This window comes from Sander vitreus, chromosome 16 (genome assembly GCF_031162955.1).
Source record: "Sander vitreus isolate 19-12246 chromosome 16, sanVit1, whole genome shotgun sequence".
Taxonomy (NCBI): Eukaryota; Metazoa; Chordata; class Actinopteri; order Perciformes; family Percidae; genus Sander; species Sander vitreus.
Genome location: NC_135870.1, coordinates 112,451 through 137,500, shown reverse-complemented (window position 1 = coordinate 137,500; position 25,050 = coordinate 112,451). Strand labels below are relative to the sequence as shown.

General features: G+C 45.2%; 2 protein-coding genes and 1 long non-coding RNA gene across 3 annotated transcripts in view; all 3 read right to left on the bottom strand.

Annotated features, from left to right (window-relative positions):
* Window positions 1–404, bottom strand: part of LOC144531478 (uncharacterized) — a 10,384-nt gene extending 9,980 nt beyond the window's left edge. The window contains exon 1 of the mRNA XM_078271632.1: window positions 1–404. This exon is cut by the window's left edge and continues 32 nt beyond it. Within this exon, the coding sequence (XP_078127758.1) occupies window positions 1–59 (59 nt within the window). The 5' untranslated portion in view covers window positions 60–404.
* Window positions 405–423: 19 nt separating this feature from the next.
* On the bottom strand, window positions 424–1,323 carry LOC144531477 (uncharacterized). The gene is made up of 3 exons (XR_013503222.1): window positions 1,175–1,323; window positions 583–702; window positions 424–505 (listed from the first exon to the last, which is right to left on the bottom strand). It is a non-coding gene; the product is annotated as an uncharacterized LOC144531477 (long non-coding RNA).
* Window positions 1,324–1,597: 274 nt separating this feature from the next.
* Window positions 1,598–19,139, bottom strand: ythdc1 (YTH N6-methyladenosine RNA binding protein C1). Its single transcript, XM_078270900.1, has 16 exons — window positions 18,959–19,139; window positions 18,216–18,317; window positions 17,843–18,114; window positions 16,556–16,925; window positions 15,415–15,477; window positions 14,970–15,064; window positions 14,757–14,865; window positions 13,897–14,014; window positions 13,108–13,192; window positions 9,942–10,096; window positions 5,567–5,646; window positions 5,285–5,321; window positions 4,666–4,705; window positions 4,333–4,398; window positions 4,063–4,245; window positions 1,598–2,481 (listed from the first exon to the last, which is right to left on the bottom strand). The coding sequence occupies exons 1-16, from the start codon at window positions 18,984–18,986 to the stop codon at window positions 2,293–2,295; spliced, it is 1,992 nt and encodes a 663-aa protein (XP_078127026.1). The 5' UTR covers window positions 18,987–19,139; the 3' UTR covers window positions 1,598–2,292.
* Window positions 19,140–25,050: the final 5,911 nt, after the last annotated feature.

The window sequence follows — 25,050 nt, the reverse complement described above, 5'->3', positions numbered from 1 at the left end:
CTCCTCTTCCTCTGGCTCCTCTCCTCCTCCTCCTCCTCCTCCTCTCCTCTCCTCCTCATCCTCTGCTTCCTCCTCTCCCCCTCCTCCTCCTCCTCCTCCTCTTCTCCTCTCCTCCTCTTCCTTCTCCTCCTCCTCCTCTCCTCTCCAGAGAGTCCAGTCGGCGGCCCAGAGACGCCAGCGCTCCTCGCAGGAGGCGCCGAACCTCGGAGCGGTGGGCCAAGAGGAGGCGCGGCAGCAGGGTGGAGCAGGAGCAGCACGGAGGGGGGGTAAAAGAGACAGGGGAGTGGGGGGGGACAGAGGAGGGATGGAGGGACGGGGGGAGAAGAAAGAGAAGGATCAGGGAGGGAGGAGGAGGAGGGGGGGGAGGAGAGAGGAAGACGGAGGGGGAGGAGGGAGGAGGAGGGAGGGGGAGGAGGGAGGGAGGGGAGGGGGAAGGAGAGAGGGGAGGGGAGGAGGGAGGAAGAGGGAGGGGGGAGGAGAGAGGGGGGAGGGGGGAGAAAAACTCCTGCAGGAGGAACACAGTCTCTGAGACATACATAAATAGAATTCATTATAAATGTACCAACAGAAAAAAGCACGAACCTGATTGTGTCTCTGCGTCGTCATCACCCTCATCAGCCAATGGGAGCGCAGGGGGCGGAGCCACCGCTGTCAGGCCCCGCCCCCTGTCGTCACACAGAATCAGCGGGCGACTCAGCATCTCTGACAATCAAAACAAGTCATTACCTCACATTTAGCATCCTAAATAATAATCTTATGTCGACAGTATCTTCAATGTTTCCGTGTAATTGGTTGACCTTTTTCTGACTATTTTCACTAATTACACAAATAAAATCCGTAATGTAACCTCGCACGTTCTCTCGCGAGATTTCCCCCATTCTTGTTGGGAGAATCCCAGAAATGTTCCTATAAATCTGAACCTAAACATCCATGATCTGAACATGTTGATTAACGGAAGATTTTAACGGTTTTATTTCGTCTCCGCGGGATTTAACGTGACGTAACACGCAGGGAAAGTTAGCGCGAGCGGGAATGTAGCGGGTCGACGTGAGGATAAAACGGGATTTGGGGGAAATAGAAGGAAACTGAAGGCGCTAGCAGCGGCTAGCTGCCGTTAGCAGGCTGTACTGTGTGTGTAGCTGTCAAACCAGGATATTTTAACGGTTTACTTTACCTTTTTCACGCCCCGCGGGTCCGTTAGTCTCCGTTAAATCCTCCTGTCTCTCATTTCTGCTGCTTTACCGGCTGGAAAATGCCGAATCTGGCCGGTATTTCCGGAGGAATCGGTGCCTCTGTTATCACCGAGGACCGGCGTCAAGTTAACGGAACACACACATATGGGACTTCCGGTGGGGTCACCAAAATAAAAGACCCTGAACGATACGATAGGAATAGAAAACCTTTAAAATCACATAAATGGAACACTGGAAACATTCACATATAATATTCATATATATTAAATATATATATATATATATAATCATATTTTATATATATCCATATATACATACATACATACATATTACAAACTGTCCTTTGAGTAGTTTGGTCTGAAAGCAGTAATCTGATTACTTTACCACAACAGAAAAACAGCTGATTGATGATTGTAAATTTTTTTTATTTTGTAAAAAAACAGACACAAGCCCCGCCCCCTTTGGTTCAGAAACAGGAAACAGATGTTCAAACGCTAACACAGATCAGCTGACTGCAAACAACCAATCACAGAGGAGCAAAAATATAGACTTAAACACAAAAACACTGACGTTCAGGAAGTAAAATACAAAATAAACCTGAAAATAAATTTATTTTTAACAAACAGAAAAAAATGTTTAAAAACTTATAAAAGAGAGAAAGAAAAAAATCAGGAAGTTTTCTTTTTCTTCTTCACGGGTTTTAAAAGATTTTCTCGCCTCACATTTATTTTGAAGGACTCTACAGGAAACGGTCCAACTTTTCACAATAAGAGAAGCAATGATTAGATAAACAAAAAGACTCGGTCACCGTGGCAACCCCTCAGAGGCCCTGCCCCTCGCGTTGGGGAACGGACGACGAACAGAGAGGATTCTGGGTAATCAAATGTGACGGTTGATCATCAAAAGAAACGTTTCCACAGAATCTTTATTTTTACTGTTTTATTCACATAAAAACGGATGATGTCATCACGCAGCTCGTTTAGTTTTTTATTCATAATTCTCAAAAAAATAAAATAAAAAAAATAACAGGAAACCAGCTGAGTTTCAGAATAAAAGCCTGGGCCGATTTCAGAATAAAAGCCCGGGCCGATGCCGGAGCTCAGCGGCGGTAGCGGCCCCTCTCCTTGTCTCTGTCTCTCTCCCGGTCTCGGTCTCTCCCTCGCTCTCGCTCTCTCTCTCGCCGCGGCCCGCCTCGCTCACGCTCACGCTGCCGCTCGCGCTCCCGACGGCTGCTCACCACTGCCTGCGTCCGCCGCAGGAAGTCGTCCACGCGCATGTCGTAGTCGTGCTGCATGATGGGAAACACACAGGACATAAGACAGTTAGACGTATGTTTCTGTCAAAGCACTTGGTGAACTGTTGTTAACCCTAACCAAACTGGCTAGTAGTCCTTACCTAGGTACTGTCAGGACCCTCATACTCTGCTTCTGACTGGCTAGTAGTCCTTACCTAGGTACTGTCAGGGCACGCCCTCATACTCTGCTTCTGACTGGCTAGTAGTCCTTACCTAGGTACTGTCAGGACACGCCCTCATACTCTGCTTCTGACTGGCTAGTAGTCCTTACCTAGGTACTGTCAGGACACACCTCATACTCTGCTTCTGACTGGCTAGTAGTCCTTACCTAGGTACTGACAGGGCAAGCCCTCATACTCTGCTTCTGACTGGCTAGTAGTCCTTACCTAGGTACTGTCAGGACACGCCCTCATACTCTGCTTCTGACTGGCTAGTAGTCCTTACCTAGGTACTGTCAGAGCCCTCATACTCTGCTTCTGACTGGCTAGTAGTCCTTACCTAGGTACTGTCAGGACACACCTCATACTCTGCTTCTGACTGGCTAGTAGTCCTTACCTAGGTACTGTCAGGGCCTCATACTCTGCTTCTGACTGGCTAGTAGTCCTTACCTAGGTACTGTCAGGACACACCTCATACTCTGCTTCTGACTGGCTAGTAGTCCTTACCTAGGTACTGACAGGGCAAGCCCTCATACTCTGCTTCTGACTGGCTAGTAGTCCTTATCTAGGTACTGTCAGGACACGCCCTCATACTCTGCTTCTGACTGGCTAGTAGTCCTTACCTAGGTACTGTCAGGACACGCCCTCATACTCTGCTTCTGACTGGCTAGTAGTCCTTACCTAGGTACTGTCAGGACACGCCCTCATACTCTGCTTCTGACTGGCTAGTAGTCCTTACCTAGGTACTGTCAGGGCACACCTCATACTCTGCTTCTGACTGGCTAGTAGTCCTTACCTAGGTACTGTCAGGGCACGCCCTCATACTCTGCTTCTGACTGGCTAGTAGTCCTTACCTAGGTACTGTCAGGGCACGCCCTCATACTCTGCTTCTGACTGGCTAGTAGTCCTTACCTAGGTACTGTCAGGGCACACCTCATACTCTGCTTCTGACTGGCTAGTAGTCCTTACCTAGGTACTGTCAGGGCACGCCCTCATACTCTGCTTCTGACTGGCTAGTAGTCCTTACCCAGGTACTGTCAGGGCACACCTCATACTCTGCTTCTGACTGGCTAGTAGTCCTTACCTAGGTACTGTCAGGGCCCTCATACTCTGCTTCTGACTGGCTAGTAGTCCTTACCTAGGTACTGTCAGGGCCCTCATACTCTGCTTCTGACTGGCTAGTAGTCCTTACCTAGGTACTGTCAGGACACGCCCTCATACTCTGCTTCTGACTGGCTAGTAGTCCTTACCTAGGTACTGTCAGAGCCCTCATACTCTGCTTCTGACTGGCTAGTAGTCCTTACCTAGGTACTGTCAGGGCCCTCATACTCTGCTTCTGACTGGCTAGTAGTCCTTACCTAGGTACTGACAGGGCCACAGTAGAAACAGTAGAAACGGTAGAACCAGAGTAACTCACGGGGCTGGAGGGGAAGGCACGGTGTGGGGGTGCCCGCTGCTTGTCTCTGAAGCGAGGGGGCGGGGCCTCGTGGGGGGGCAGCGGGTGGTGGTGGTAAGCCTGGTGTGGGGGGGGCGGGGGATGGCTGTGGTGGTAGTAGGGGGGATGGTGGGGGGGCGGCTGCTCCACGCCCGGGTACGCCGCCTGCTGACACACACAACATCATCAATTCTCCAGCTCAGCCAATAAACTCACAGACCAAACAGAACAACCAATCAGAGAGAGGCTCACCAGAGTCTGCCAGGGAGTGGGGGGGCCGACGCTATGATGGTAGTCCCTCATGTAGTCGTTATACGACTGGAACACACACAAACCTCGGGAAATTAAGCTAAGCTAACATGCTAAAAGGTTAAAGCTAAGCTAACATGCTAAGAGGTTGAAGCAAAGCTAACATGCTAACAGGTTGAAGCTAAGCTACCATGCTAACAGGTTGAAACAAAGCTAACATGCTAACAGGTTGAAGATAACATCCTAACAAGTGAAAGCTAAGCTACCATGCTAACAGGTTGAAGCTAAGCTACCATGCTAACATGTTGAAGCTAAACTAACATGTTTGTGACTCACCCCGTTGAGAAAAACATCTCGTCTCATGCCTGAGAATCGTCTGAAAAACAACAAAACAAAGACTTTATTTCAATAAAAGATCTCTAAAATAAGTTACTCTCTTTTGAAAGTTTTCAAAGGAAAGAGAGCTTCGTGTTTTTATATAAAACCAGACAGTTGGTGAACAGGTATGTTCTGTTATTTTGGCTTTAAATTAAATATTTCTGGTTTCTGTTGATCTATGTTGCTGTAGCCCCGCCTACTACACATAGCCCCGCCTACTACACATAGCCCCGCCTACTACACAGCCTACTACACATAGCCCCGCCTACTACACATAGCCCCGCCTACTACACAGTCTACTACGCATAGTCCATCTATTACTACACATAGTCCATCTACTACACATAGTCCATCTACTACACATAGTCCATCTACTACACATAGTCCATCTACTACACATAGCCCATCTACTACACACAGCCCCGCCCACTACACACAGTCCATCTACTACACATAGTCCATCTACTACACATAATCCTTCCTACTTCCTGTAGCCCCGCCTACTTCCTGTAACCCCGTATTCTTCCTGTAGCCCTGCCTACTTCCTGTTTCAGGTGAGTGATGGCGTGCGTCTCACCTGTCCACCGGCTGGTTACGAAGGTCCTGGATGAACCCTGAAGATAAAATAAATTCTTACGTTACATTTCTCTTTTCAGACGGTTTGTCAGTCAGCCGGGGAGAAGTTAGTTCAGTTACAGTTAACAGATTAATGCTGAGTCATCGTTACAGATTAATGCTGAGTCATCGTTACAGATTAATGCTGAGTCATCGTTACAGATTAATGCTGAGTCATCGTTACAGATTAATGCTGAGTCATCGTTACAGATTAATGCTGAGCCATCGTTACAGTTTTAACGACCTGCTCGCTGGTTGAAGTCTGGCGGACCGTCGGCCCGCGGCCGCTTCCTGCCGTGGAGGTCGTACTCTTCAGGGCGACGCCTACGCACACAAGTTCACAGTTAAGACACGCGCACACACACACACGCACGCACGCGCACACACACATTAATACACACACACACACACACACATTAAAACAGTCAAATTTCAAACGAGAAAAACTGAACTTTTCACATCTAACGATGGGACAGATTTACTCTGAAGGTGCAGTCTTCCAGGTTCTGACATCACTTCCTGTTTTTGTTTAACAGCTGTTTAAGTAGAATCTGTCCCTTTTCGTTACTGAGATGTAGCCAAAAACAAGTTAGCCTTTTGGGAGATTCATGCATACCATTTGAGCTAACTGAAATGTTTTGTAGCCTAAATGTGTTATGTAAGAATCTCTTTAGACCGACAACATTTATATATAAATTAATAATATTCAAAAATAACCAGTATTCATTTCCTAACAGGTTAACGACACACCGAGACGATAATCGTCCGTCTGACAGTCTGGCGAGGTCGGTGACTCGAGTCTGGTCGGTGCTCCGTGCCGTCGTCCGTCAGAGGGGCCGTCGGCTTCATTTGGGCCGATTTGACATGTATAATCTGCCGACAGTCAGACTCAATGAGCCATCTGATTGGTGGAGAGCTAACCAGGAAACGGGGAGCAGGATGAGCGTGACTAGAGTCTCTCAACATCTGATGAACATCTGTTAAACTGACCTTTGTTGATCTGAAATGAAGACAGATTCAGCAGCTGCACGGCCTGTTTCTCTCTTCACATGTTTCCAGAAACACGTTTCACTGAACTATTTTAGTCCAATATGAGATCATATTCTGAACGAGACGCCGTTATGGTCGGGGAGCAGCCAGACCCACGTGACGCGTGACATTTCCGGTTTTCATTTCTTGTGTTAGTCTCGCGCAGAACGTACGCTCAAGTCGGCGTCTCTTCGGTGTGTTCTTAGACACTTTTTGGACCTCGGGGAGACTGATCAGTGTCTGGCCGACCCCTGAGCTACAGCTACTGGTTCTGCTGCTGTCTGCTGGTTCTGCTGCTGTCTGCTGGTTCTGCTGGTCCTGCTGTCTGCTGGTTCTGCTGGTCCTGCTGTCTGCTGGTCCTGTCTCCCACTGTTTTCTTGGCTTGTGGAAGACTTATGGCGTGTTCACACTGGCATTGAGCTATTCGTGTGGATCGTTTGTGTCTAATGGCGTTCCCCGCCAGTGTAGATCTGTACTAGGGCTGCACCATATGAGGAAAATATCTAATTACCATTATCTTTGACTGATATTGCGATTGCGTAATGATTCACGATATTGGAGGGAATGATCACTTTTGTATCATTATTCTCATTTTCATCGAAAAATATTAAGATTAAGAAAATTTTAAACGATTATAGTGTGATTTTTGCGAGGATCTGTACCAAACAACGAGGTTTTCTGTAGTCTGTACTAGGGTACAGTTCGTAGTCCGGGACGTCTCTGCAGCTCCACAATACTTCATTCAGAACGGTTTGACACGGTGTTCGCCTCTAACAAATGCTGTCTGTCTGCAAAACACGAGCCAACGACTTCTAAAGCGCGTGATCTCTGGATGGAGTTTGGTTCTGTAGGGCGGCTTCTCCCTTTTCACCAACGACTTCTAAAACACGTTTTCCTCGTTTTCAAAGTTCTTTATATCAGGAATATGGGTTTCTTAACAACCAAATGACCCAAACATAACATGGATGCATGATGTGCGTTGTATGGAACCCATATATTTACATTTTATAGCATTTGAAATTTTTTTGTTTTCAAAACCGCTCCCGACTAAAGTTTGAGTTAGTCACTCAACATCCTCTGATCTCCACTATTAGTCAAAACTATTCATAATTTCTGCTTTTTTTAACTCAAACTTCAAGTATAATGTCATTTAAATTAGCTTTAATGACCATGAATTTAAAAAAGCGTTGAGAAAAGTGACAAAAACATGTAAAAACAGTTTGTTTTCAATTTTGACCCGGAAGACAACCTGAGGGTTAAAACGGTTGTTTTGTGTTGACATGGTAGCTGCTCCATCAACACAAACACACAAAGAGAACTATCAGTCAGTCTAAAGCCGAGACACACCGAGCCGATAATCCTCGACGAGGTCGCTGACTCGAGTCTGGTCGGTGCGCCGTGCCGTCGGCCTTCATTTGGGCCGATTTGACATGTATAATCGGGGGGGCGGGCACTGCCGGCAGTCAGACTCAATGAGCCATCTGATTGGTGGAGAGCTAACCAGGAAACGGGGAGCAGGATGAGCGTGACTAGAGTCTCTCAACATCTGACCTTTGTTGATCTGAAATGAAGACAGATTCAGCAGCTGCACGGCCTGTTTCTCTCTTCACATGTTTCCAGAAACACGTTACGGTGAACTATTTTAGGACAATATGAGATCGTATTCTGAACGAGACGCCATGATGGTCGGGGAGCAGCCAGACCCACGTGACGCGTTCGTCCAATCAGCTGCTGGTTTTCATTTTTGGGCGACAATCCAGATGAGCGCCGCCTGCTGTTATGGAGACGTATTACGTCTCGTCTCTTTGGTGTTCTGAGGAACTTTTTGGACCAACTCGGGGAGACTGATCAGTCACGCTGGCTTTACTGCTGACGGTCGGCGTCTGGTGGGTGTGTAACGGCCGTCCGGTCGGTGTGTAACGGCCTTTACTTTCCCCAGAGACCACCATGCGGCCAGTGTGAACACGCCATGGCTGCTTCTTCCTGTTCGCCTGCTCGTGTGATAACGTTTTTAATAATCGGACTCGAGACTCTGAGGGCCGATGATGTCGTACGTCTGGAAGCGCTCTGACACAAACCTGTGATTTTGGTGTACATCTGTGTCCAGGAAACACTTCCTGTTAGAAATACTTCACTGTCTCACTGTTACAACAGCATTGACACATTTAGCTTCACACACACAATGAAAACAACAAACAAGAAGAAGAAGCCTCTGAAAGGGACAACATACCGCTCTTCTGCTGTAAATGTGGGAGGGGCTGTAACTTTTGATTTTAAACACAGTCTGTCTCCTCATCAGTCCATGTTATAGGCTTTTTATAAACCCTCTTACTTTGAACAGGTGAGGAGGGGGTGATGATGATGGTGATGATGGTGCAGTCCTGTCAACCAATCAACAAAGCCCCGCCCCCTCTCAGACCAGCACCCCCCCTCCCCTCCCCTCCAGACCAGCAACAGTCCTTAAATCTCAAACCACAAAACGTCTTTCTGGCGCTCCGTCCGTTCTCGCTTTTACTTTCCTCACACACACACTTTAATTTACAGTTCATGAGAGAGAGACACACACACACACACACACACACACACACACACACAAACAGACACACACAAACAGACACGCGCACACAGACACACAAAGACACACACGAGCACAGACGCACGCACACACACACACACACACAAAGAGACGCGCACACAGACACACACACACACACACACAGACACACAAGCGCACACACACACACACACACACCCCATTACCAACGAGCTCTCAGTCCTGATTCAGTGTGTGTGTGCTGGAGGAGGAGGGGGGGAGTTTAACTGTCCTTTCATGGCGGGGGGAGGGTGCTCAGCATTATTTCAGTCCTTTTTAAATGAGTCCATCTTTTCCTTCCTTTTCTCTGTAACTTTACCTGCTTTGACAAGCACACACTCCCCTCCCTGTGATTGGATAAAGTCCAGAGGCCACGCCCCTTCTCAAACCCAGAACCAGTCCGCTGGGCCTCTCTCTCTACCTCCCTCCCCTCACCAACCCTCTCCTCCGTCAGTCCAGCCAGAGTCCTCTCTGCTTTTATTCTGAAAGGCCAGAGTCCTCTCTGCTTTTATTCTGAAAGGCCAGAGTCCTCTCTGCTTTTATTCTGAAAGGTCAGCCACAGTCCAGCTAAAAGCCAAACATTCAGATATTTTAACTTCCGAGGTTTGAAGCTCCTGTGAAGAAGAAGAGCTTCAAAGGAGAAGTTTAGCAACAAAGAAATCAAAATCTCTCTGAAATCAAATCTGAATCTAAAGAATTAAACTTAGAGAATTAAATCAGTTAATCCTAACTTCCTGCCTGACTTTTAAACGCCGTCACAGAGCGAGCCGTCGCTCCGCTGGAAACTCCAGACTGGAAAATAACCACAACAACCATAGAAGCAGCGCCGCTAGCCGTGGGCTGCTAGCCGTGGGCCGCTAGCCGTGCGCCGCTAGCCGTGCGCCGCTAGCCGCCGGCTAAAGGCAGCGGCCCTCTCCGTCGTCCGGCAGCAGGTGGCGCCACGGTCGCAGAAGAAGAAGAACAGGAAGCGGGAGGAGGAGCTTGGTGATTGGCTAACCTTCCCGGCTCGCGTTGCGGCGGTCGGCCTCGGGGCCGCGGCTCCGACGGCGTCCGCCGCTTGTGACGAACTCGGCGAGCCACCTGGTGGATGTCCACGCTCTCGTCCAATGGGAACAGGGTGCAGAGCTGGGCGCCGATGTCGGGCTGGATCTCCTGGAACACATATCCCCCGCATTTCCCCGTTTAGACATTTCACTTACAAATAAAAATACAAACAGAAACAAGAGATTAGGTTTTAGATATATACAGTGGGGAGAACAAGTATTTGATACACTGCTGATTTTGCAGGTTTTCCTACTTCCAAACCATGTAGAGGTCTGTAATGTTTATCATAGATACTCTCCAACTGTGAGAGACGGGATCTAAAACAAAAATCCAGAAAATCACATTGTATGATTTTTAAATAATTCATTTGCATTTTATTGCATGACATAAGTATTTGATCACCTACCAACCAGTAAGAATTCCAGCTCTCACAGACCTGTTAGTTTTTCTTTAAGAAGCCCTCCTGTTCTCCACTCATTACCTGTAATAACTGCACCTGTTTGAACTCGTTACCTGTATAAAAGACACCTGTCCACACAATCAAACAGACTCCAACCTCTCCACAATAGCCAAGACCAGTGAGCTGTGTAAGGACATCAGGGATAACATTGTAGACCTGCACAAGGCTGGGATGGGCTACAGGACAATAGGCAAGCAGCTTGGTGAGAAGGCAACAGCTGTTGGCGCAATTATTAGAAAATGGAAGAAGTTCAAGATGACGGTCAATCTCCCTCAGTCTGGGGCTCCATGCAAGATCTCGCCTCGTGGGGCATCAATGATCATGAGGAAGGTGAGGGATCAGCCCAGAACTACACGGCAGGACCTGGTCAATGACCTGAAGAGAGCTGGGACCACAGTCTCAAAGAAAACCATTAGTAACACACTACACCGTCATGGATTAAAATCCTGCAGCGCACGCAAGGTCCCCCTGCTCAAGCCAGCGCATGTCCAGGCCCGTCTGAAGTTTGCCAATGACCATCTGGATGATCCAGAGGAGGAATGGGAGAAGGTCATGTGGTCTGATGAGACTAAAATAGAGCTTTTTGGTCTAAACTCCACTCGCCGTGTTTGGAGGAAGAAGAAGGATGAGTACAACACCAAGAACACCATCCCAACCGTGAAGCATGGAGGTGGAAACATCATTCTTTGGGGATGCGTTTCTGCCAAGGGGACAGGACGACTGCACCGTATTGAGGGGAGGATGGATGGGGCCATGTATCGCGAGATCTTGGCCAACAACCTCCTTCCCTCAGTAAGAGCATTGAAGATGGGTCGTGGCTGGGTCTTCCAGCATGACAACGACCCGAAACACACAGCCAGGGCAACTAAGGAGTGGCTCCGTAAGAAGCATCTCAAGGTCCTGGAGTGGCCTAGCAAGTAACAGAAAATCTTTGGAGGGAGCTGAAAGTCCGTATTGCCCAGCGACAGCCCCGAAACCTGAAGGATCTGGAGAAGGTCTGTATGGAGGAGTGGGCCAACATCCCTGCTGCAGTGTCTGCAAACCTGGTCAAGAACTACAGGAAACGTATGATCTCTGTAACTGCAAACAAAGGTTTCTGTACCAAATATTAAGTTCTGCTTTTCTGATGTATCAAATACTTATGTCATGCAATAAAATGCAATTACTTAAAAATCATACAATGTGATTTTCTGGATTTTTGTTTTAGATTCCGTCACTCACAGTTGAAGAGTACCTATGATAAAAACTACAGACCTCTACATGCTTTATAAGTAGGAAATACTGCAAAATCAGCAGTGTGTCAAATACTTGTTCTCCCCACATCATCACATACCCTTCACCATACCTAGAAATTGGCATGGGGTACTTTCCATAAAATCATCTCTCAATGCAAATGAAACCAGCTATTAGGCTAACTGAAATACAACCATGCCAATCTCTAGGTATGGTGAAGGGTATGTGATGATGTGGGGGTACGGTGAAGGGTATGTGATGATGTGGGGGTGAAGGGTATGTGATGATGGGGGGGGCCAAGGGAACTTTATCAGAATGTATAGTATCCTGGATCCATGAAATAACTGGCCTTTCAAAATAAAAATCTTCCTGCCTCTATGGGAATTTAACATAGGGGTGTACTGACTTTTGTGAGATACTGTATTTACAGTGGGGCAAAAAAGTATTTAGTCAGCCACCACCGCTGGTATTTTGGCCCATTCCTCCATGCAGATCTCCTCTAGAGCAGTGATGTTTTGGGGCTGTCGCTGGGCAACACGGACTTTCAACTCCCTTGAAATGCTTCTTACGAAGCCACTCCTTCGTTCCCCAGGCGGTGTGTTTGGGATCATTGTCATGCTGAAAGACCCAGCCACGTTTCATCTTCAATGCCCTTGCTGATGGAAGGAGGTTTTCACTCAAAATCTCACGATACATGGCGCCATTCATTCTTTCCTTCTTGTATGTCTTCCATTTCCTTATAATTGCTCCCACAGTTGATTTCTTCACACCAAGCTGCTTACCTATTGCAGATTCAGTCTTCCCAGCCTGGTGCAGGTCTACAATTTAGTTTCTGGTGTCCTTTGACAGCTCTTTGGTCTTGGCCATAGTGGAGTTTGGAGTGTGACTGTTTGAGGTTATGGACAGGTGTCTTTTATACCGATAACAAGTTCAAACAGGTGCCATTAATACAGGTAACGAGTGGAGGACAGAGGAGCCTCTTAAAGAAGAAGTTACAGGTCTGTGAGAGCCAGAAATCTTGCTTGTTTGTAGGAGACCAAATACTTATTTTCCCAAGGAATTTGCAAATAAATTCATTAAAAATCCTACAATGTGATTTTCTGGATTTTTTTCCTCATTTTGTCTCTCATAGTTGAAGTGTACCTATGATGAAAATTACAGGCCTCTCTCATCTTTTTAAGTGGGAGAACTTGCACAATTGGTGTGTGTGTGTGTGTGTGTGTGTATATATATATATATATATATTCCACAGAACATAAAAAACTAATTATACTTAAATACAAAAATACATGAGGGTAGAAACCTGCGCACAGACAGACACACACCCACCCCTTATATTAAAACCGAAGGACAAACAGAGATGTTGACATCCAACCTGAGAACCCATATGAAGTGATAGGGGGGGATAGAGGAATGATTGGCTGACCTGTCCATCGCGTCCAATCTTCACGGGCTTGTGTTCGTTCCAGGGGTTGGACAGGTGAGCAGTCTTCGTGAAGGGGAGGTCCCTCCTGGAAACACACATTATATTATTAATTATTATTATTATTAGAGATGTTCCCATAACATTTCTTCCTGATTAAATTATATATAACAGCTGTGTACTACTATCTCTGTATGATTATATGATATACAACAGCTGTATACTACTATCTCTGTATCATTATGTGATATATAACAGCTGTGTACTACTATCTTTGTATGATTATATGAAGTATAACAGCTGTATACTACTATCTCTGTATGCTTATATGAAGTATAACAGCTGTATACTACTATCCCTGTATGGATGTGATATGATGTATAACAGCTGTGTACTACTATCTCTGTATGGATGTATATGATATATAACAGCTGTATACTACTATCCCTGTATGGATGTGATATGATATACAACAGCTGTATACTACTATCTCTGTATGGATGTGATATGATGTATAACAGCTGTGTACTACTATCTCTGTATGGATGTGATATGATGTACAACAGCTGTATACTACTATCTCTGTATGGATGATATGATGTATAACAGCTGTGTACTACTATCTTTGTATGATTATATGAAGTATAACAGCTGTGTACTACTATCTCTGTATGCTTATATGAAGTATAACAGCTGTGTACTACTATCTCTGTATCATTATATGATATATAACAGCTGTTAGTTTACTATGATGAGCGTGGTTCCAACAGAGAGACAAAGGTGTGAGTTTACCTGCAGAGCCAGTCGATCTTAAAGACGCCGCCCAGCATCTTGGCGTTCATGCCGGCAGGAAGAACCCAGTGGATCGGCGAGCCGCCGTGGTGAGACTCTGAAGCCAAACGGGCAAAACCTGGAGACAGAGGAGGAGGAGAAATAGGACTCATGAGACCAGTGATGGACTATCAGAGGAGGAGGAGAGCTAGGACTCATGATGAGACCAGTGATGGACCATCAGAGGAGGAGAGACAGGACTCATGATGAGACCAGTGATGGACCATCAGAGGAGGAGAGACTAGGACTCATGATGAGACCAGTGATGGACCATCAGAGGACGAGAGATAGGACACATGATGAGACCAGTGATGGACTATCAGAGGAGGAGAGACAGGACTCATGATGAGACCAGTGATGGACCATCAGAGGAGGAGAGACAGGACTCATGATGAGACCAGTGATGGACTATCAGAGGAGGAGAGACAGGACTCATGATGAGACCAGTGATGGACTATCAGAGGAGGAGAGACAGGACTCATGATGAGACCAGTGATGGACTATCAGAGGAGGAGAGACAGGACTCATGATGAGACCAGTGATGGACTATCAGAGGAGGAGAGATAGGACTCATGATGAGACCAGTGATGGACTATCAGAGGAGGAGAGACAGGACTCATGATGAGACCAGTGATGGACTATCAGAGGAGGAGAGACAGGACTCATGATGAGACCAGTGATGGACTATCAGAGGAGGAGAGACAGGACTCATGATGAGACCAGTGATGGACTATCAGAGGAGGAGAGACAGGACTCATGATGAGACCAGTGAAGTACTAATGGAGGAACTTATCGGTGGATTAGTTTAAGGGGTTTCTCACCTTGGAACTTCCCGCTCTCCCTCACCGAGAAGACGAGGACGACGCTTCGCGCCGAGCGGAACGCTGCGTTCAGCTTCTTCTCATTCACCGGCAGCGTCGACCACACACCCTGAACAACACATAAGGGTTCATTAAGGGGTTACCTCTTACTGTTGAACCCTGACAAAGTAAACAGGAAGTCATCACCAACAACAGGAAGTAATGTTAGCTAACCTTAGCTTTAGCCAGAGAGACGTTCTCGTGGTTGTTGCTCTTTATGAGGAAGAACCGAGCGTCTCGCAGGATGTAGCGCAGTTTACTGGTTGGATCTGAAACAAGGTAATCTGATTACTCTACAGCTAAACGTAATCTGATTACTCTACAGGAAGCTACACATGTAATCTGATTACTCTACAGCTACACGTAATCTGATTACTCTACAGCTACACGTAATCTGATTACTCTACAGCTACACGTGTAATCTGATTACTCTACAGGAAGCTACACGTAATCTGATTACTCTACAGCTACACGTAATCTGATTACTCTACAGCTACACGTAATCTGATTACTCTACAGGAAACTACACTTGTAATCGGATTACTCTACAGGAAGCTAAACATGTAATCTGATTACTCTACAGGCTACAGAAAGAACCTAATGTAATCTGATTACTTACTCTCCATCCCTTTGCGAACGGCTCGGACCGATGATGACAGCTTCTCCTGCTTCTTCTCTGAACCTTCAAAATAAAAGCCCAGAATTAAAACAGAGCAGCTGTTTCAGTTTAAAAGTCTCTGTGAGGTCATTACCGTTATCTATTTATATCTCCCATTCATCCATTCATTCATTCATCCATTCATTCATTCATTCATTCATCCATTCATTCATCCATTCATTATGTTTATCTATTTATATCTCCCATTCATCCATTCATTCATTCATCCATTAATTCATTCATCCATCCATTCATCCATTAATTCATTCATTCATCCATTCATCCATTCATTCATTCATCCATTAATTCATTCATCCATCCATTCATCCATTCATTCATTCATTCATTCATTATGTTTAGTCCTTCCAGAGTTTCTTTGGGCTAAAATCCTTGATTATTCGGCACGTTTTCTTGAAAAATGTGATGGAATATGCGAAATGAAATTGCGGGAACATTTTAAAACTGCGGCTCCATTGCAGCTTTTCGATGACGTTCACGTCGCGTAATTACGTCACTTCATAACGTCACTTCATAACGTTCCCATGGCAACAGGGGAAATGGCTGCTCTTGTGTGAAGTAAACGCAACATTTTTCATCTTTCTGCTAAGACAGAGGTTCCCAACCTTTTTTCCTTGGCGCCCCCCCAGGTCCCAGGTTCCCCCCAGGTTCCCCCCACTTATGTCTAAGAAATCTTAGTCTTAATCTTATCATAATTTGTTTAACATGTGCAAATATATTTTTTTTTTACCTCAAACCAGATAAAGACTTGGCACCCCCCCCTGGTCTTTGCCGCCCCCCTGAGGGGTCCCCAGACCCCAGGTTGGGAACCACTGTGCTAAGATATATGGGACTTGACATGAAATCATGCAAGCCCGGATATTTTGCGCGGAAATCAGCAATTTGTGCGGCGAAAGTGCGGCGTATTTGGAGAATGCGGCTCCCGAAATAAATATGCAGACTTTGGCTGATTATGTATTGAGTTATGAAATCACATGATCACGTTTTTCTGGAGGGACTGGAAATACTGAGCCCCCCCCCCACATTAGGGTTAATCTCTTCAATGACTTAGAGGGGGGTGGGTTATTGCAATCGCCATGGTTACCTGAGGCCTCGGAGGCGGAGCCTGAGTGCACTGACTCCCCGTCGTCAGAGAAGCTGACGGAGGAGGCGGAGCGTGAGTCGCCGGCCTCGCTGCGAGTGTCGTAGTCGTTTCCCTCGGCGCCTCCACGACGCTCGTACTCCTCCTCCTCCTCCTCCTTCTCCCCTTCCTCCTCCTCTTCCTCCTCCTCCTCTTCCTCCATGCCCTCCTCGTCCTCCTCGTCCTCTTCCTCGTGGTCCTCCTCTTCCTCATCCTCTGCGTGGGACGCGCTGGGGGAGGAGCTTCCTGTACCCGGCTCCGAGCCGTACTCTGCTGCCTCGCCCTCTGATTGGTTGTCCTCCTCCTGGGGGGAGGGGCTCGCACGCCGCAACTTCTGCAGACAAACATAACATGTATGTGTATATATATATAATATATATATATATATATATATATATATATATATATATATATACACACACACACACACACACACACACACACACACACACACACACACTACATACTAGGGCTGTCAGCGTTACGGCGATGCGATTAAGAGCCGAGCATAACACGTTACTTTTTTTTAATCTCATGCCTCCATTTATTAATGTATTTCCACCTCACTGGGCTTGGCGTGGGGCCTAACAGCTACTATTTTGACCCTTTGCAGCACCGTTACTTCTCATCAAGCTGCCACTTCCTCCTAACACATCCTGCTGCTGCAGGCTGCAGCATGATGGAGAAACACAGCAGCAATAACTCTGAATGGAGCTTTTTATTTTACTAAACTCCCGGACGGCTCGTAGACAAGTCTAAACCATATGCACGTTGAGTAAAGCTGAACTAAAAGATCACGAAGCACGTCCAGCTGGAGCTACCAGCTACGAGCTAAGCATATAGTTCAGTTAACGTGATGCTACCTGCTAGCGGGCTAAACGGGTGGTAACTACCTGCAGACCTGTCAGCATGGTAGAGGACTCGGGTCTTAAAGACGTGCTACGGTCGACCTGTTCTGAGTTGTGCAATAATGACAGATTCACACATTTTTTCTTTTGTTTACAGTAAATAAATAATGACAAATCCTAAAGTCAAGTTCATAAAGTCACTTTCTTTGCATTCATTTGATTCCCAGTTAAGATCCTCTGGTGAGAACGGCTTTCATTGTTAATATGACTTAAAAACTGTTCTGAGACGCTAAATAATACAATTATAATCATGTGATCAAACATGTGATTAATCGACATTAAAAACAGTAATCGTTTGACAGCCCTAATATATATATATATGGTAGTAACTATGTCTTGGTACCTGGCTCAGAGCCTCCAGGCCTCTCTGGGCGTCCCTGCGGCGCGCGTCCTCTCCTGCGCGGCTCCTGGTCACCTCTCGGGCCCCTCGCCGCCCCTTTCGCTCCTCATAGTACTCGTGGCGGTAGCTGGTGGCAGCATGGCGGGCGCGCGGGCTGGACGCCACCTTCTTGGAGGAGGAGGAGAGGGGCGGGCCTCTCTTATTGGAGGAGGAGCGAGAGGGGCGGAGCCTCTTCAGATCGCGGCTGTCAGAACGCTCGCTCTTCCTCTTGGTTCCTGATGTTACAGGATACAATTATACAGTTATATATATATATATATATATTTTCTGACCTTTCTAGTCTCTAATATAGTTATTATTATAGTAACATTCTGACCTTTCTTGTCGCTGACGGCTCGTTCGGTCTCGGGGTTGTACAGCTCATCATCCTGATCCGGAGCTTCAGTCAGAATATCTTCCAGAACATTCAGCTCTCCGTCTGAAACATATTCACTCTGTTTACACACACACACACACACATATACATATGTATATATATGTGTGTGTGTGTGTGTGTATATATATATATATATATATATGCTAATCTACACAATATTCACTCTGTTTACAGACAGACAGACAGACATATACACACACTCTCTCTCCCCGTCTCTCTCCCCGTCTCTCTCTCTGTCTCTCTCTCTCTCTCTCTCCCTCCGTCTCTCTCCCGTCTCTCTCCCCGTCTCTCTCTCCCTCTCCGTCTCTCTCTCTCTCTGTGTCTCTCTCTCCGTCTCTCTCTGTCTCTCTCTCCCTCCCTCTCTCTCTCTCCGTCTCTCTCCCTCTCTCTCTCTCTGGTGCAGCGCGCCGGCCCTGTATATGTATATATATTATATTCTGAATGTTTGTGAACTCTTTAAATCAGCAGTTTTCTGGATGGAGTCTGGTGCCTCGCGCCGGCTAACGGTTCTCCCTCCGTAATGAACGTTAGTGCTGCTGCTCGTTAACTAGTCAACGTGTTCATTAATCAAATATCGACAAACCTCCGCTGATTATTGATCCGCAACATGAACGGAACAAAGATAGCACGCATGCTAATGCTAACAGCTAGCTGAAGCTAACAAAGCTGTGTGCTCGCCTCACCTTTGTCCTCGCGCCGGTCGGCCGCCATCACAGACGCTCTCACGTGCTCCTACCTCGCGCTCAGGTCACGCTACGACTCAAACTGTTTTTATTTTGATTCAAATATGAAATAATCAGAAAAACAGACTGAAAGCATCCGGACAACGGTAAAATGGCGGACTGAGTCTGTTGTTCTTCTTGTTCTTCTTCTGTTGTAGGATTCCGGAAGTTTAGAGGCTGCTGGGCGCATTACTGCCCCTATAGGTCAGAGGTGGAACTACAGTCTTACATACAGCTCTATGTATATATACATACATAAATATATACAACTATACAGTATGTATACTATGAGTCTTACATACATCGGTGGCGATCTGCTTCAACAAGTATTTCAACAACATTATTTGACGGTGGTAACGAAGGTGGAAAGTTTATTCTTGATAATAACAAATGTTTATGGGTCTATAATGATGCTCAGCAGGAGGGCTCCAGATGAATGATATGATAGAACGCCTGCTAGAGTAATGGGATGATAGAAGGCCTGCTAGAGTAATGGGATGATAGAAGGCCTGCTAGAGTAATGAGATGATAGAAGGCCTGCTAGAGTAATGGGATGATAGAAGGCCTGCTAGAGTAAGGAAAGCAGAGCACAATGACATCGTAGAAAGGTTTATAACAGACACAGAAAGAGAACTGATCAATCAGTCTAAAGGTGCAGACACACCGAGCTGATAATCGTCCGTCTGACAGTCTGGCGAGGTCGGTGACTCGAGTCTGGTTGGTGTGTTCCGTGCCGTCATCCGTCAGAGGGGCTGTCGGCCTTCATTTGGGCTGATTTGACATGTATAATCGGCGGGGGTGGGGGGGCACTGCCAGCAGTCAGACTCAATGACCCATCTGATTGGCATTGATGATCCCTGTCCCATCATGGATGATCTCTTTAGAAATACAGGATGTGTGAGTCAGATCTGAGAATCAAGGAGCTGGATTCAGTTATTCTCAGGATGAAGTTGAACAATTCTCCGGGGACGGACGGGCTCACAACTAATTTCTATCAATTCTTTTGGAATGATGTGAGAAATGTACTATTTAAAGCGTTACGGGAGTGTATAGAGAAGAAAGAACTGATGTCATCTACGAAACAAGGTTTAATTACTCTGATTCCTAAATCAGGTAAAGACAAAGAGGAGAAATGGATGACTATAATTGGGATGCTCTATAATGAAATCAATAGTTAGCTCTAGGGCACCTGTCCCTGATTGGAGATGAAGAAGGAATTCATCAGGGTTGCAGCAGCTCTCCACTTTTATTCATTATGGTAGCAGAAATCTCCATTTGATCCAGAGTAGTTGTATTGAAGGGTTAGTTGTGAGTGACAGACAAATTACCATAAGTCGATTGGCTGACGACACAACTTTATGTTTAAAGAGTGAAAATCTAATTCCCTTAACCTTATCGACCGATAATCAACGATCATTATCGACCAGTTTTCAAGAGCTTCAGGCTTACAGCTGAATTTAGATAAATGTGACATTTTAGCATTACATGATTATCCCTTGCAGCCGCTATATAACATAAAGGTCAAGGCACAAGTTAAATATTTGGAGATTGTTATTTCCAGGGATAAGACAATGTCTGAATGAATGTATGGAACAATATAGACAGTTATATAGTGTAAATTAATCTTAAATAGGTGGCTGCAGAGAGATATCACAATCTTTGGGAGATTCTCATTATCCCAAATGGACAGCTTGTCCAGACTTATTTACTCGGCCTTCTCCTTACCCATCTCTACAGATATGATCACAGCCATAAACAAGCTTGGTTTTAATTTCATATGGAGGAACAAGTATCAGTACATAAGGAAAGTTAACATGGTTCAAAACTATGAAGATGGAGGTGTGAATGGGATTGATTTTGATATAATGAATGGTGTCTTTACATTGAAATGGTTAAAATCTTTTATTAATAACAGGCAGTCCTTTTGGTTTATTGTCCCCAATTTAATATTTTAAAAAATATTTTTGGATGCAATTCATTACCTGTCAGACTTTCTGCTTTCCATCAGCAGATCCTTCTCTATTGGAAGTTAATCTACAAACATAATTTTACACCCCATAATACTCCAGTTTGGAATAATAGATCCATATTGATAAGCAGAAACTCTGTGTACATGGAGGAATGGAAATCCAAGGGAATCTGGGCAATAGCTCATTTTATGGACAGTTATGGACTCTTGTTACAGCACGAGGAGTTTAGTGAGAAATATCAACTTCAATGCAATGTCAAGCGTTCTGATAGATGGGCTGAAAGCTGTACCAGCGTTATGATAGATGGCTGAAAGCTGTACCAGCGTTATGAAGGATGGCTGAAAGCTGTACCAGCGTTATGATAGATGGCTGAAAGCTGTACCAGCGTTATGACGGATGGCTGAAAGCTGTACCAGCGTTATGATGGATGGCTGAAAGCTGTACCAGCGTTCTGATAGATGGCTGAAAGCTGTACCAGCGTTATGAAGGATGGCTGAAAGCTGTACCAGCGTTATGAAGGATGGCTGAAAGCTGTACCAGCGTTATGAAGGATGGCTGAAAGCTGTACCAGCGTTATGACGGATGGCTGAAAGCTGTACCAGCGTTATGATGGATGGCTGAAAGCTGTACCAGCGTTATGATAGATGGCTGAAAGCTGTACCAGCGTTATGACGGATGGCTGAAAGCTGTACCAGCGTTATGACAGATGGCTGAAAGCTGTACCAGCGTTATGATAGACGACTGAAAGCTGTAACTGATGGTTTTAAAATTCACATTGACTTCAAGCTCTTGGACAAGATGGCAGCTGGCAAGTGTGGTGTGCTTGTGGTGCTTCTAGCATATATATTTATTATTATCTTTTTAGAAAACGGCCCTAAGATCGGTTTCGAGGGGCATTTACATAGTTGCTATGCTCACCCAAACAAACTTTTACCTAAAAAAACAACTTGGTTATGGAAAGAAAATCATCATGGACATATTTCTCTATCCATGCTGGTATCTAGCCAAGCGCAATGATAAAGGTGGCATCAAAAGGCAAGTGAATGGCGACAAATTGATAATTTGCATCTGCCTATTATTATCTGGAAATACACATCAATGCCCGGGCCCGATGCGGGAATTTGGACCAAGGAATACGATGTCAAGTAGGCCCTCGGCATGTGCGCTGTTTTGCCCTAGACATCCAAACGCTGGGGACAAACTCCTATCCATGAGTGTTGCTGAAGGGAGTGGAAGTGTGCGTAGAGGCGCTGGGAGAAGTGGTGGAGATCCAGAGCTGGGAGACGTGACAGTGATCCGGGAACGTGGTGCGGAGCAGGCCAGGAGATTGGATCCACAGGCCCCTGTGGAGCAGGCACTCTTGGAAGAGCTGGAGGGTGTCTACAAAGAGATATCGAATGTGGATTCTTTCATGTCGGCGAGAGGATTACACCTGCTTCATCTCAACGTCAGAAGCCTTCTCCCGAAAATCACAGTGATCCGACACCTCAGCAAAAGCAGAAAGGTGGGAATATTTTGTTTCACCGAGACATGGCTGGATGACTCCATTACGGACGCTGAAATTGAACTGGAGAATGATTTGGTAATTAGGAGGGATCGAAACCGCAAAGGTGGAGGGGCGTGTATATATGTAAGAGCGGACATTGGTTTTAATCATAGAATGGACTTAAATAGTGAGCAGGTTGAAGCGATTTGGATAGATATTTTGCTACCGAAGAGTAAGCCCATACTAATTTGCACATGTTACAGACCGCCTGATCAAACACAGTTTTATGAACTTTTAGAGGATGTTTGCTCAAATTTCATGGACTTGGTTAAATCTGAAGTTATCATGTTGGGGGATTTCAACACTGATTTTCAGAAAAGTGATGTTTCTGGGTATAAAGCATTGATGAATTTCTGTCGCTCCTATAGTTCACATCAGCTGATTAATGAACCTACACGTGTGTGCTGTACCACCCAAACCACGATGGACCTTGTCCTAGTGTCAGACAAATCTAGGATAACAGAAAGTGGGGTTATAAAATATGGGTTGAGTGACCATTCTATTATTTTCTGTACTAGAAAGATCAAGCAAGCAGTGCTCAACTGTCATACTTCTATAAAAACACGGTCACTGAAAAAGTATAGCAAAGAAGCGCTGAATGGCTGTTTAAATAAAATGAACTGGTCTACGGTTTTACAATGTAGTGATGTGGACAGAGCTTGGTGCTTATTTAAAAGTATGTTTTTAGAAGCTGTAGATAAAATAGCCCCATATAAAGGAATTAGAATAAAGCAGAGAACAGAACCCTGGGTAAATGGTGACATCCTTGAGGCAATTAGGATAAGAAATAGGAAGTATGGTAAATTCAGAGAAAACAAGGATGAGCAGAGTTGGGCTGATTATAAAAAGGCAAGAAATGAAGTTAACAGATTAGTGGTCAATACTAAAAAGGCATATTTCAATGAAAAAATGACAAAGTTATGGAAATCCCTTAAGCAGTAAAAAGCTAAAAACAAAAAACACTAATATCACTTTAGATCTTGGCAACAATATTACATCAGAGAAGGAGATAGTGGCAGATGGCTGTAATACGTATTTCTCATCTGTTGCCAGGAAGTTACCTGGCCAGACTGGTCAATATGGTGAAAGTCATGTACAGGACTTTTACTCTCAGTTAGGTGTCCAGTTTCTTTTTTGAAAAGGTGAGGGAGGCACTCTGGAGAAGCTGAAGAGGCTTGATGGCTCTAAAGCCACAGGAGTAGATTCCAGTCCATCTAGATTGTGAGGGATCATTACTCCGAGCATTACTCATATTATGAACAGGTCGATAGAACAAGGATACTTTCCCAATGACCTCAAGATTGCCAAAGTGATTCCATTATATAAGAAAGGGAGTAAACTAGACCCTGGTAATTACAGACCTGTCTCAATTCTTGGTTGTCTGTCAAAGATAATGTAAAGGATCATTTTTGAACAGATTGATAATTACTTAAAATCACAAAACCTACTTTATGAGTTCCAGTCTGGCTTTCGTAAATCACACTCTACGGACTCCTGTTTACCGTTTCTAACTGACTATATAAAAAAGGAGGTGGATAATGGAAACTTCTGTGGCATGGTCATGTTAGACTTACAAAAAGCCTTTGATACAGTCGACCATTGTGTTTTAATGTATACATTGAAAGCCATGGGTTTTAGTGAATTAGCACAGAAATGGGTGGGCTCCTATCTGGAGAACAGAACGCGAGTAGTGGACATTGGGGGGAAAATGTCTCAACCAAAAGGCATGGACTGTGGGGTGCATCACACCTACCTTTTCTTTCTGCTATATATAAATGACTTAAAGTCTGCTTGTTCATGCAGTCTTTTTTTATATGCAGATGATTCTGCGCTGGTTGTTTCTCACAAGGATAAAAATATGATTGAAAGCACACTTAGCGCAGAACTTCTAAATGTTAGCATGTGGATGGCTGATAACAGATTATCACTTCATTTAGGGAAACAAAGATAAAGTTAAAGAAAAGCCTCAGGTTTTAAGGTCCTAGCTGGAGATATTGTAATTACTGCCAAGGAATCAGTCAGTTATCTTGGATATATGTTAGATTGCAACTTATCTGGAGTAGGTCAGGCCAAGAGGCAATCACCAAAGTAAATCAGAGAGTCCGCTTTTTGGCCAGAACATCAAAGTTTTTGGATGAAAAAACAAAGCTAATTCTGGCAGGAGCGTTAATTCAGCCTTATTTTGATTATGCGTGTGGCTCCTGGTACAATGATGTCACAGGGAACCTGAAACATAGGCTTCAGACATCTCAAAATAAATGAATAAGGCTTATTTTAGACCTTCCAATTATAACTCACCTGGAATCTTCCCACTTTGAAAGGGTGGGATGGGTGAAAGTGGAGGATCGAGTGACTCAGATGCAGCTGGGTACATACAATTGTTAATGGACATGTTCCCAAATATTTTAGAAAGTATTTTAATAGAGTAAACAAAGTTCACAGGTACTCCACTAGGGGTAGCCCAACTGATTTTGTACCCCCCAGATTTAACACTAATCTGGGCAGTCTTTTCTTTATGCTGGGACTACCCTTTGTTA